This window comes from Egretta garzetta, unplaced genomic scaffold, assembly GCF_000687185.1.
Source record: "Egretta garzetta isolate BGI_Z169 unplaced genomic scaffold, ASM68718v1 scaffold397, whole genome shotgun sequence".
Lineage (NCBI taxonomy): Eukaryota > Metazoa > Chordata > Aves > Pelecaniformes > Ardeidae > Egretta > Egretta garzetta.
In genome coordinates this window covers 6818371-6832343 of record NW_009260493.1, presented here as the reverse complement: position 1 = coordinate 6832343, position 13973 = coordinate 6818371, and the positions used below count along the sequence as shown (strand labels likewise).

Below are 13973 nucleotides of genomic sequence, written 5' to 3'. Positions count from 1 at the left end.
GAAAAGCAAACCAGTTTAGAGAGTGTGCACTTAAAATGCATCAGTGCAAAATAAAGTGCAAAAATACTTCCCTAAAGGGACAGTTATTCAAAAGTACATTTGCATAAATTTAACACCTTTTGAATTAGCATCCAGACAGCAAGGGGAGCTAATAACATTTGAAATCCTATCTCTCTTTAGCCAAATCACCAGAACTTTCGTGCGTCTCCTCACGCCCCTAGTTACAAAGGTTCTTTTGCCCATGTTCAGGGTGGACACCACCCTTAACAGTGCAACACTATGCAAATACATGAAGTTGTCAGACTAGACATAAACTATAGCAATTAAACAAAACAGATACTCCTGCTGTACTTCCATCCTCCACATAAAACCAATAAGTAGTCACTGGCAAATTATTGTTATTTTAAAATGTGCTTTTCCAATACAGTAATTAAAGGCATCCTAAGGAACATGGATATGAAGGGTTTTTGATGGGTGTGTTAAGCTAACAATAACCTTTTAAGAAAGTCAGAATTTGGGTAGATAAAGCAAAAAAAAGTGAGAATCTCTCCTGCCACATTGCTTTAAGCAGTAGTGACAGATGATCTGAGTAACCACAGCTGGGCTTGGGTGCTTCTCATGCCTGAAATACACTCAGTCTGATTTGAAATGTCCTCCGGGTAGTGGAAGCCTGGTGCTTTACACCTTGGTTGCACACACACAGGACAATACGAACCAAGTTGCACCTCCTCTGACTCTGGGGCTTGATGGAAAAAAACAGGTAGGCTCAGTGCCTGGGAAGCAGCAACCAGAGCACAGAGCTTTCCAAAGGCACTGTGGCTGTGCAGCTTTTGTGTTGGCTGCATTAGCACCAGGCGTCCTCGTTGCTTGTCAAACTGCCTCATACCATCAAAACACAATTTGCTCTCAACAAGATTACAACTGGAATACGTTAAGTTAGTTGGAGGCTATTTGCACAAACATTATTCAGTACGAAGCATTATGCTGGAACATTGCCCTGGCTTGTATTTGCTTTTCTTGCCCCCAAACACCATTTACGCTTTTTGTTCTCCCAGAAAAGAGTATCCACAACTCCTTTCCTCCCTGATCCTGAAACCAGTGCTTCAAACCTCCGGCTACAAAGGGCACGGGGCAGTGTCAGTGGGAACAGACAAAAGCGCCGGGGCTCACAGTGGTTACACCAGCAATGAAACAGCCTGACTTTCATGGGGGGAAAAGGGCCGGCAGCAGGAGGCTGGAAAGCAAAGCGTCACCCTCGAGGGTTTATTTTCCAGTGGGAAGCACCTACATCTCAAAATTTGTTTTAGTGGGCAAACACGGCTGTCCCTGACTACTGAATGTTTTGCTTTGTGTGAGCGAGCCCTGGGCACTCTGAGAAGCAGCTGACCTCTCCTTACTCATATCCTGCCTTCCCACCTCCGTGCCTTTTCTGGCCTGTTTTTCAAATCTTTTCAAGGTTTCTTTCTCTAACCCAGCCTGAATTCTCAGTGAGTGAAAGAGGGACTTCTCCATGGGAACAGCTGTTGGAAAACAAACCACCGAACAAAGCTAACCTTTACAACCAAGTCAAGTGATGCTTGAATTATTACAAATACTACCCAGGATACAATAGGGCAGAATTCGTCTGCCCTTTCGTTACCATGAAGCAAGCCCCCGGGAATGCTTCACGAGAGCTCCTCTCCCTGCTTAAACCCCTTTTTTGCCATCCCCTGGCCAGGCTATTGACAGCAATTCCCAGCAAGCGCTGGAAAACTTCCCTCTTGCAGGGGGAATTTTATTCATTTCTCTCAAGGACAGCCCAACCCTGAAACACTAAAGAAAGAGTCAGGCTTTGTGAGAAAACAGCCTTTTAAATCACATGCTGTTGAGCAAAGACCTGGAAGTTAGGGTGGCAGGGGTCTGTCTGCTCCAGATGATGCCACTGACTTTCCACTCCGGATACAAAATAACTTTGCCTACCCACCTTGCTACCTGGCAAACAGGGGATAATATTTATCTTGTCAAGAAATCCCTGGATAAGGGGTGCAAGTGCAGCATTGCGATTGTAAGTGCAGTTGCTGCTGGAATGCTTTTCCTTGCCTTTTTTTTTTTTAATCTTAGATCAATATCCATCCGAACCACCCAATCCATTTTTAGTCAGATTTTTCTTGTGATTCTCTCACACTGTGCAGGATTGAGCCAGAAAACAAAATCTTTATCCCAGCAGTATGCCAGCCAAAAAAGAGGTTCAGCAAAATTTAAAGCACTGGCTAGTGTAGGTCCTAAATAAACAGAAGAGCTTGGCAGGGAAGTCATTATATATTAGAAAGTTCATTTATAGTCTGCAGACAATTTCCTCCGCTCAGGCTGTAGCAAATCAAATAAGGGTACCGTAGCCAATGGAATTAAATACAAAAGAGGACATTTGGTCCAAAAGCACAGAAAAAAATCATCAATGGTAATTTAATTGTATTATCTAAAATCATATTTTTTTCTACCTTTGAAAAGAAGGAAAAATAAAACTAGAGAAAATTAATAGCCATATCTACATACAGGATTTGTTAGATGCCCTGAGTTTAGGCATAGCACTGCCCTTTCCATCTATTTTCAGGTTTTATTTTAGGATTGCTGGTTGTGACAGTGCTTAAGATGAATGTAAGTGAAGATGACAACTGATATTAAAAGAAAAAAAGATACACTTTTGCAGTTGAACCTAAGTAAAAGGAAGATGCACATTAAAATAATTTTTAAAGACATCTGCCTTTCAACACTGCTTCAGTGATCCTGACATTTCACAGGTTCCAGAATGATGTGATTTTTTTCAGCTGTAAATAGGACCGATGATTTGGTTTCTATTGAACACCCTTGCTAATGTGTCTCAATTTCTAAGTAGCACAAACAATATAGTTCGTTACTAACAAACATAAAAAATGCATACAGAACTCAAATTCCTAAGGAAAAGAGACTGAAAGAAAAAAATGCTGCCAAGAGGAAACCTTTTGCTTTTAACTGTAGACCTAGCCTAAAGCCTGCTGAGATCAGGTTTCTGTTGCAAACAGCAGTGTCCTCTTAATCCACACCGTTATTGAGGAAACTGCCTGGGCAGTAATCCAAACTCAGAAGACCTGGTTCAATTAATATGAGTGGTAATTGGAGGAAGACTACATTCAGGGAGAGAGGGGCTCAGTAAAGTCCCTCTAAAATACCCATGAGACAGCGGAGAAACCTATGCATAAACTCAGATGCTGCGGCTCAGGACACGTTACTGAAGTGGTGCCCAATCCCAAACTGATCTAAACACGCAGTCTGTTATCGTTGGCGAGGAACATTGCCAAGGTACCCAAGGACGGGCTGCTGCTGCTGCTAGTGCACCGTGTGCTTTGGCCCTTCGCACCTATCCTGACCGCTTCTCTCTCCAACTACTGACAACCTCTGTGAAGCGCTTGATGCAAACAAAAATAAACTACCGGACCTTAAAGACTCCAGCTTTCCCTAGCAAGTGCTCTGTAGATCAGTGCCAGTCAGTAGACCATATTTTGAGAGAAAAAAAGCACTGGACCCAGCTGCTACGCTGTCAATTTAAATGAGCTAAGAAACACTCTTCTTTCAGAACTGAGATCTATCTATCTGCCTATAGTTTGCTGCAAAGTTGTGCTGTGGTGTCCATACTGGATGTCACTAAGGTACTGGTTTCTCTTCTCAGGACACTCTGGCGTGTGCTGAGCTACTACAGAGCCTGGGGATGCTACTGGCAGCGCATAAAACAGACCCTGTGATTGTTGGCCATACTGCTTGTATCATCAAAAACCTGAGCCTTTCCAAAAACATACAGGTAGGTACCCAGTATTTTTCACTGAACTATACCCTGGGAGGTTGCAGTTATGTTTATATCGAATCAGTGTTACTCACAGAAAGATTTAATTTTTTTATGAAACATACGCCAAGGATACTCTACACTAAATTGTGTGTATGAATAACAGGAGCTGATGTGCCATAGTGCCATAATGAAAGGGGGTTTTGGTTTGGGTTTTTTTTTTTTTTTTCCCCATTTTTTCCAATAAAAAAAGTTACTCACAGAAAGATTTAATTTTTTTATGAAACATACGCCAAGGATACTCTACACTAAATTGTGTGTATGAATAACAGGAGCTGATGTGCCATAGTGCCATAATGAAAGGGGGTTTTGGTTTGGGTTTTTTTTTTTTTTTCCCACATTTTTTCCAATAGAATACAAAAATGCTAATGAAAATTAGACAGGTCTAATTTTTCCTGGGAGCGATGTGGTTACCTAGTCTGAGTGCATCATAGGTATAAGACATACCTCTAGCAAAGACATTTAAAGCTAATTAAAGGAACCATCCAGGAAAATCTGAGGCTTGTTATAAACTAGCCAAAAGGAAAATTATTTCCAATATTTTTTTTCACTTATACTAAGATAAGAATTATATGAATTTCTGATAGTTGTGAAATCAATTTTTGCAGGGAAATAGATTCCTTCAAACTCAAGTGCCACAGTAAGAGTAAAAATGGACCATCTTTTCAAAGGTTGCTTTAAAAAAAATTACCGTCTTCATCACTTAAATTCTGTGACTTTAATCTGTTATCAGCAGGGAGCTTGTTCACCTTCATAAAGCTTTAGAATGTGCCTTGCAATGTATTCAGCTCTCACTGCACAAGTGAATCCACAGACATGAGTGGGAGTGCCAGGTTTCCAGGGCCAATTCTAAGGAACCATCCCTCAAACACGTGAGAGTCCTTGGCTCAAGAGGGAAAAAAGTATTGGTTTTATGCCAGCAGGACACAACCAGAGTGTGGGAGCTTGAAAGGCAGCAGTCTTGAATCCAGCTTCAACCTCTAAGCGGCAAGTTAAAAAACTGCAACATAAAATGAGCAGACACAAAAAAGATACTCCCTTTTGTTGATAGACACTTGAGCTCCCTTATGGAGGTGTGAGCAGCTTCCAGTATTAGGACCTCCCAGAGAGCTCATGACTTTGTGATTCAGCTTCAGTAGTAACCAGCCACCTCCAGGTCGCTCATTCAGGGACTCATTCCTTGGTCTCATGTGCTTTTAATCCAGGCCAGTGCAGGATAAATCTCCTATCTGTTTTCAACTCAGTCTCTAAAATAAATAGCCAGAGACTAAAATAAATGTACAGAGACATGCTGCCCAACACCACTTTTGGCATAACAGATTCAACCTACAAGATAAGGTATACACAGAAATATTTAATTCACAGCATTTCTCTCCAGAAACAGAACTCACCTTTGGTAGTGAGATGTCATCTCATATTTTTGCAGATCAGAGCATTTCAACACCAGAAAGTTTTCAAAACCCTGAAGACAAATAAAAGAAACTGATAAACCTCCACATTTCCCAATGCTTTGCCCTGGAGCACTCAGTTTATTCAGCTCTGCAGCAAGACTTGAGCAAATAACAGCTTAATACTAACATGCAGCCTGGTACAGCAGCAATAGATCAGGAAGTTCTTTGAGCTCAGAGCGATCTGTGATCACGAGAATGCCCCACAGAGTGAGCAAGCCCTGGAAAATATCTAAAATCAGGTGATCTCTGTACAGTCCAAGGCGTTTGTCACCTGGTTGTGGTAGATCTGGGAAGAGACATTTTCATTATTGATGTTTTAGCCCTCAGTGTTGCTAAGAGTTATTCAGTACCTCTGAAGTCACTGGACACCACTAAAACACAATGAAAGTGCTAAACACGAATCTCTTGCTTGTTGCAGAGAATCATTGAGAGCCCATGTGTTGAAGGTCTCCTCCAGACCATGCTTTCTGCTGACGTTCAAGAAGACTCTCTTTGTTATGTGACATCTTGCCTCGCTGAGCTGGCAAAGCAAGGTAGGGAAGCAACCCCACCATAAGTGGCTTAATCTGAGAAGTGTATGTATCCTTTATTAATCCTAGTGGGAGATGAAGCGCGGGTGGGCATACAGCCCAGGTCTTTCCCTTTAAATTCATGGGGAGTTTTGCCATAAGCTTCAAGAAGAGCAAGGTCTGACCCACTGACAGCGTGGGCTCCATTGTTTGTACTTTTCTCTGTTGAACTGCTTAAAATTTTTACTCAAAAGTCCTTGTGCTGAACTTTACTGCTGTACGTGGCCTGTCTACTTTTATTTGTAATGTCACCCTATTTCTCCAGCTGAATTCATTTCAGCAGAAACTAATATAAGAGGAGGAAAAGGCTAAAATACAAAGTGGCTTTTTCTCCTTAAGTTTATTGCACACAGATTTTATAAGAGATCCCAAATTACCACCCATGGAAGGTACAGTACTCCTCATGGCACAGAGGATCAATGTAAATCTTCCCAGCCTGTCCCAGCACTGGATATTGCCTGTCAAACATTTCATCTCCCGCATCTCTTGTAACCACCATGCAATTGGCGATATGTCACATTTAATTTTGTAAGAGGTGCCCAGCAGCTGCTGGACAGACTGAGCCCATTAGGCAAGAGTGGATCTCTCACACAAAATGACTCATTCTTTCAGAACACAAAACCAAGAAAATAAAACCCCATCAGCCTTTCTCTGAATCAAATCCATGTCCCTACCTTACTAAGAGCATAACCTCAGGACGTGGCCCTTTTTTACAATCTAAACATACTTATTGCACAAGATCAGCCCTTACTTTACTTCTCCAGCTGCATAAAAGATTTCCTATTTAGGCAGTATGTTTTCTGGCAGGCCTCTCGCCTTCGTTTCTTCAACACTGGAGTTTATGTTTACAGACTACTGTCTTACCTTTCTGCCTTCCAGAAGGAGCCACGTTACACATGGTCCAATGGATGGATGAACCCTTGACAAAGTGCTTGGTGAGACTGGCTGGCCAACTGGAACACACGGAATCATCCTTTCAAGCTGCCTCCATCATCCAGCACATGATAGGTCACGGTAACTGTCACACAGCATTAACTGTGCTTTCAAAGATATTTATGGCTGGCTGGAATGAAATGAGCCTTTTCCCAAAGGAGTTAACTGTCAGGCACCAAACAACCTTTAACATTCCTATAACATCCTCCAGCTAGTCTCTACATATTTATTAACATAAAAGCACCTGGACTCACTCTTGAAACACACATAAAACAGTGCTTGAGTGCATGAGAAAGCCAAGGGATGAAAACGGGCCATAGAGAAAGATCTGATTCAGGTGTTTGTTGCCTTCTTCAAGCGCTACCATTCTGCAGGGCTTGTCTGTAGCCAATTCTGAGGTCCTTAAAAATAACTTAAGTAGGAAAATGGAATAGTATAAAACACTCCTTACCAAGGGAAAGGCGAGAATATGTTTCAGACACGAGGCCTTGCTGCATCTTTCTGTTTGACTCTGCTTCTCAGTACATACAACGTGATGGCATTCCCCACAGATGGGAGTAGAGGTTGGTAGAGACAACAAGGGGATGGTTGTGTTCCAAAATGTTAGATCAACTCTGCTCCCTGACCAGCAAGAGGAAAGCATCTTTCTGAACCAAGCACTGCCATTGTAATATTAGGCTAGATTAGCAGGAGCAGTGAAGTGAAGCGGCTTTTAAGAGCGTAGCCTGTAATTTTTTTTTAAGTTTTAGTGAGATACTGAAAAGAGCGTTATTTTTACCTGCAGAAACCAAACAGCTTCATGCCTAATGTACTTGTCCCGTGCAGCTGAGAGCCTTTAGGACTTGCAAGAAAAAAGGTGTTCAGACGAGTCTTGCCATGTTCTCTAGAAAAGCACGGTTTGATTTTAATCTTTAGATGTGAGAGAAACTGAAGTCTGCAATGAGTCTCTAATAAGGGACAATGCAAGCCTACCATCAAGCCTACCATCGAGGATTTGCAACAGAGCAGACTCTCAAGTAGTGAACAGAGTCCAACCACATAATCGCTTCATGGACAGGTTAGCATGACAGGCAGCGATCAGTCATCAGCACGCACCTCACACAAGGACCAGCTTCCTAGCACAGCAGCCCACTCAGCATTTTATTTACCTGAAGTATCAGTGATACAGTTAGAGGCTGTAGTACATGGAACTCCTGTGCCATTCTTTGCAGTACCATCGGTTGTAGCTGAAGTTAGATGAATCATTCCGATCTTAAATGTTGTTGCAAAAATCAAAGTGTTTTAAAGGCTCCTATTGATCTCCAGTGGTTCTCCCATTTATGCAGAAAAAATGATGCTTTTGTCGAAGCGTCACATCGGAGAGATTCAGGCCTACCTCAAGAATTTTCTTACCCACCAGGAGATCCGCTTTCAGCAGCTGGGCATCTCTACGTTCTGCAGACTGCGACAAGGTACGTCCTTCCTTCTGGGCCGAACCCCCGGGGCGCTGCCAGACCCTGCCTGCTCCTGTCAGCTCGGCCTTAAACAGGCGCTGCTTTGTCACAGAAATCATGGTGCTGGGCAACTTCCCCTGGGGACTAGCTCAGCTGCCTTAAGCAAACAGAATAACCTCAAGGGTAGCCATTACCTTACCTGTTTTTAAGTAATTATGAATATCTTATGAGAAAGGCAGAGGGTGGGTTTTTTTGTTTGTTTGCTTTAAAATTAAAGGCTTTCTGATCAGCAGGGAAACAGGATTTCAGGTACAGATGTTTTTATCCAATATAAGAATGTTTGGCACTAGACAACCTAAAAAACCTTTCAAATATTAATTGTTTATTTTAATAAAGCAAGCAGGCAAGCAAATTGCATGATTAGCTGGTATTAAAGCTGGGAAATCTTACACCTTCTTCAGACTTTAAACTCTGTTCCTTAATTTTTTTTCCCCCCCCACTTTTGGTTAGTTTTTTTGGTTTTGGTAGAAGTTGAGTACAGATGAGGGTTATAATATGGTAATCTACATAGTGTGTACCTTCACATATGTAGAGTGAGAGCCACGATGCTGCTATGTCTTGATGTGTACCTGTTGCGTAAGGCTGAATTTAGCAACTGAGCTTTAGACATCTGTATCAGGAGAATTTAGCAGTGAACAATCTTGGAATGATTGAAGGGATGAAAACTGAATTTGTATCTGCTTTGTCTGGTAGATGAATATTGTTCTGCCTTCTCTATACTTCACACTGTAATAAGAACCATCAATGGCATCTAAGCTGAAACAGAAGCTTCCTAAGCATCTGCACTAAAATAGAGGGAAAGCCAGCAGGTTGCCTAACACTTGTTGTTCCTCTTCAGATCCAGAATTTTCATTCGTATTCAGAAAAAGCCAAATGGCCAAACTCCTCAAGCAAGTCCGTCAACAAATGGAAGAAACTCAAGAGCTCCTTAGGGCAGCTATTTGCCATGAAGACAGTTAATATTTAAGCCGGATGGTTTATGAAAACTTACCAGATCCAAGAGCCTGAACTTTCAGAGAAGACAACTCTTTTCATTGGTTCCTGTACCTAAACTTTTCCTGCTACTTGCAGTCTCGTCATACAGGAGAGATGTTTCGATAACAAGAACTGGAGCAGGTCAAAAGACAATCCCTTGAACGCTTTGGCTGGCTGCTTAAGTATGCTTGAGGACTACGGCTGCATTCCTTCCAACCGTTCGGAAAACGCCTGTTATGCTTGGGTAATCTTCCATGGTTTGCTTTTGGTTTCCTTCCCTCCATCCCCCCAAAAAACCCCCAAACAATGCTGTATTCATGAGGTTTTCTTCATGTAACAGGCTGATTCTACTTAAGAAGCATCTCTCAAGTATGCAGGTTACACTGCATTCATCTTTATTTTATTTCTGTCCCATGTACCTTATTTCAGAGCACACTCCAGGGACTTGACTTTGGAAAATAATTGAATTAACACATAGTGTAAAGGTAGCAAACCACTAACAGGTTACTACAGGAAGTAACTGCTGAGGGACAACTCAGAAATTGCAAGAAATTTATAAGAAACAAGAACAGAGCAAGCCTTAAGGCTGGTCCTTGCCTACACTGTAGGCACTGCTCCCCAGCAGAAGAGCGAAGGTGCGTTGAAGCAGGTAAATGTGGCACAGAGCACGTTCAGCATATAGCAGCTACCATGAAGGACTTGGGCGAGATGTGTCTGAATACAGGAATCTGCATTCTGCAAATGGTAAACATTTCCAAAGGTACTTACAACAGGGAAAAAGTGAGCATATTTGGCAAAATTAGGAATTGATCTTATATTTTGATATTTCATTTTAAAAGGAGTTAAAGAACAACAAAAAAGTAGTGATATGTTTAAACTCAACTGATTTCCTTACATGTATACAGGATACTGAACAACCTTCCCTTCCCTCTCCTCCAGGGGGAAGTCTGTCTTGCAGACCTTTTTGCCAATCAAAACAGTATTTTTCAGGAAAAAAAAAAATTGTAGCAGAGCCTTGAAGTTATGGGGCACTAGTTTTTTAACTTAGGTTTTCATTTGTAAGAGAATCGTAATCTAATAACAGTCATCTATTAGTAATCCAGTTCCACCTTTGATCAATACACTCTTGTTTTTAAATACAAGAATCCTCCTGGAGCTTCATATTAAATTGGCTGGAATATTGTAATTTTGGAACCACTCTTATGGCAAGCATCTGCTTCCACAGACAGCACAGTTTCTTATGAAAATATGTCAGAAGAGTTTCCGCGTCTTTTGAGGTACCTCTGACCATGGTGTAACTCCTACATGCATATATAGCTTTAGAACTGCCACTGGCTACAAACATGGAGTAAAAGTGAGATTAAAAATAAAAATAAAAAAAATCATTCTGTCAACTAAGAGCTCAACACTACGTTTTACTGTGGCCCAAATCCCTAAGCTTAAGTTTTGGTACTTGGGGGAGGCATTTCTGTTAACAATTCCTTTTAATAACTGCAGGTTCTCTCCAGTAGTACTGTTTTAAAAACACCACCCAACCAATAACACACTCAAAAGCCTCTCTGCAGCACAGTAACAAGACCTGTTAAAGAACAGGGCAGACAGAGACTTCAGCTAGAGCAGGATGGCATTTTCAATATTCATGTATGACAGGAATTTTCTTTTGAAATCTCAGGTGGAAGGCCCATGTGCTGAGCTGTGGACAGCTGGGCTTATTAAAACAGCTGGTAAAAGAACTGAACTGACACAACTAGGAACAAAATCAGAAAGTCTCAAACTTCAGGCCACCTCCTTGGGTGACACTAGGTCATTTTCCAAAAAGATCAGTGTAATATCAAGTAATGACATTAGAACCTGCCCCGTATCTGTATTCTCAGTATTTAATTGCAAACATCATTTCAATGTCTTAGCAAGAAAGAAAATAACAAAGCATTCTTCATCAGGACCGAGGAGGCGAGACATGCGCAACAAGCAAAGCGAATGGTGAATGACCCAGTAGTTGCAATGCATGGAGCCAAACTCCCCGAGTGCCATCCCTGTAAGCATCCATCCTGCGCTGTTAAGATATAAGCAAAGAGCTGAGCCTTTCCTAAGCATGCAGTGCAGCTGCTGTGAAAGGTTCCTACCCCGTACCTTCAGAACGGCTGCCTGCAACTTCTACAATTGCTTGTTCCACCTCCCTGAATAGTTACACATTGCTTCTGATGGTACAAATGACAAAACCAGTTGCAATAGCAGGCAAAGGAGCTGGCCTTCATTTAATACCATACTTTATTGTCAAGAACAACATTCAACTGAAGAAAAAATATTTTTCCCTGCATTTAAATAGAGGGGCTTAACCAAAGACTTAAAATTTCAATCCTTTTTAATTTTAGGTTTGGGGGTTTTTTTTATTCATACACCTAGTTCTATTCCCAATTCCCTAGCTTTTAGTTTGTATGTTGGGCCCTTGAAAAGGAGGAAATTTTCTCTCTCATTTGAAGCAAATCTGGAATGAATATAATTATAAGTTGTTTTTACTGCAGTCCTGTTCAAAAAAACCCAAACCACCAAACAACCAGACATGAAAAATGAAGCAGGCTTTTCATCTGTGCTGCAAACAGAGAAGCAAGCATTCTGAAGTCTCACAAAAACCAGATCAGTGTAATTTATACCCAAGCCTAAATAGTTCAGCATAATTTACACCTGAGCCTAAATGAACCCCCAAGACTTAAAATTGAAGCTAAATCTTACTGGCTGTTTCTTTGCTATGTGTCTAGCTGCAAGTGACTCTGTACTGATTCTCTAGTTAAGAGATTAGAGGAAAGCTGAAGAAAATTTTTAAGCAGACCAAGAGTAACAAGAAGAGTTTTCCATCACAGATTTACTCCTCCTTCAGCTATGCAAGAAAATGAAAATGTAAATAGAAATAAATATTTCAAACAAATTTTATTTGGTACTTACATGCTATATATATGTTTAAAGAAAAACTACATATTTTGGACATTTCAGAATACTGTGGCTATGTACATGTTAAAACTAAAGAAAGCAAGAAAGGAACCCAATTAATTTTACTGTGTCACAAGCTTTCTGACTGAAAGGCTGTTTTTTCTCTTCCATACATATTCTGGCAGATGAAGTCTCTTTCATTGAGTTTCCATTGCTTTTATCCCATCTCCTGCGTAAGATGAACACTTGGCAGCAGCAGAAAGTAATTTCTTCAAAAATTCTTCAGCTTTTCTCTCAAAGGATTTCTTCTGCTAGCGCAGCCTTTCTGCAGAGCTGCCTTCGGGCCTAGCTCAGTGCTCACTGAAGGCAAGCACAGGAATCTTAATGGTATGTTCTCTGGTAGCATGAACCGAAAGCCCATGAACCCCCGTTTCCCCTGGCCAAGAGTCTCCTTGCTGACTTCAGTGAGCAGTGCATTGAGCCCTCGTTGGTGCTTCAAACTCAAATACCTGGAGCAAATTCTACCTCTAACACCTTTGTTTATCAAATCACAAAAAGGTGCAAGATTTTACAGTTCTGCCCAGTTGCAATCAAAACTGAGGGGTAGAACGATGACAGCAGAAATCAGCATCAAACTGGAGAGAAAGCAACCTGCATTGCTCCTCTTATCATGCAAACTGTACTGCTTTATAAAAATCACACACTACATTAAAAGCACAATGACCATTTTCCACTTGCTCTGAAACGAGCAAACCCAGAAATTCCCCAAACCAACCTGCTTCATCATCCAAAAATCAAATATTTCAGGTTTCACACAGTCTTCCATAGTCTGATAAGGCAAAGGAAAAGTATTCCATCATTGGGAACAGCAGCAATTTACAGGACTCAGAACAAGGTATTTCCTTGTGTGTGTGCGTGTATGCATCTTTTATAGTATTGTGAACATGGATGTAACTAAAAAAAAAAAATCAAGCTTGTAGCATCGTTTTACCACATTTTTCTAATTTATTCAATTAAATGATTTATTTCTGAACAAAATTCATAAATACATCATCTAGGAGAACAATAGGTTTTCCTCTTGTCCATGAAAAAATAACGCTTTCAAATGTTCACATTTTAAAACCTGCCTTGTTTTGTGTTTTTAGAGAAAATGCGAGAAGATCATAGTGACGTCTCAATTTACAGAATGTCCCTGTAGGAATTACATTTACAAGAACCTGATACAGAAGCCTATACTTTGCCCCCATAATTAGAGTTCTCTGCAATAATATTCAAACCAACAGGTTTAAATAAAACACCCTGTTAACTCTACTTGTAGAGCAACAAGGTATTTCTTTTTCAAGTATTAGAACCACAAAGTGTAAGATTCTTTGCCAATTTTACAATTATGCCTTTTAAACCAACACCCACCTTTTTTATAAAAAGATTCAGTCCCACCACCTAAAATCAGCCCATTGCTTTCAGATTCCAGTGTCTTGTGTCTTAAGGAATGCAGAAATACCCATTTACTAACAGAAAAAGCTTGTTGGAAAAAGCTGTATTAAGTAACACGTGAAGCATGATTTTTCTAGTGATGAAAGCTATTAGAAAGGTGATCCAAGTCTATTCCCATCATTTCTTCTGCTGGTTTTACTAAAGTCCTTCCAAAAAAGATATTCAAGAAATCTTTAAAAAACTGCAGAGAAAAAAAAACCAAACGCTCCTTCATAGCATGGAAGAAACTCCACTGACTGCAGAGATGCTCACATCACCTTTGGTTCTTCAGAAGAAACAT

General features: G+C 40.8%; 1 protein-coding gene across 8 annotated transcripts in view; it reads left to right on the top strand.

The window, feature by feature from the left end:
• Positions 1 to 12143, top strand: part of LOC104131196 (vacuolar protein 8) — a 34065-nt gene extending 21922 nt beyond the window's left edge. For 7 of the 8 annotated variants that reach the window (XM_035899837.1, XM_035899835.1, XM_035899836.1 and 4 more), the window contains 5 exons: positions 3683 to 3811; positions 5723 to 5837; positions 6753 to 6887; positions 8132 to 8257; positions 9138 to 12143. In XM_035899837.1, the coding sequence (XP_035755730.1) occupies positions 3683 to 3811; positions 5723 to 5837; positions 6753 to 6887; positions 8132 to 8257; positions 9138 to 9259 (627 nt within the window). In that variant the 3' untranslated portion in view covers positions 9260 to 12143. The remainder of the gene's footprint in view (positions 1 to 3682; positions 3812 to 5722; positions 5838 to 6752; positions 6888 to 8131; positions 8258 to 9137) is intronic. The other variant, XM_035899832.1, reaches the window with a different exon arrangement.
• The last annotated feature ends 1830 nt before the right edge of the window (positions 12144 to 13973 follow it).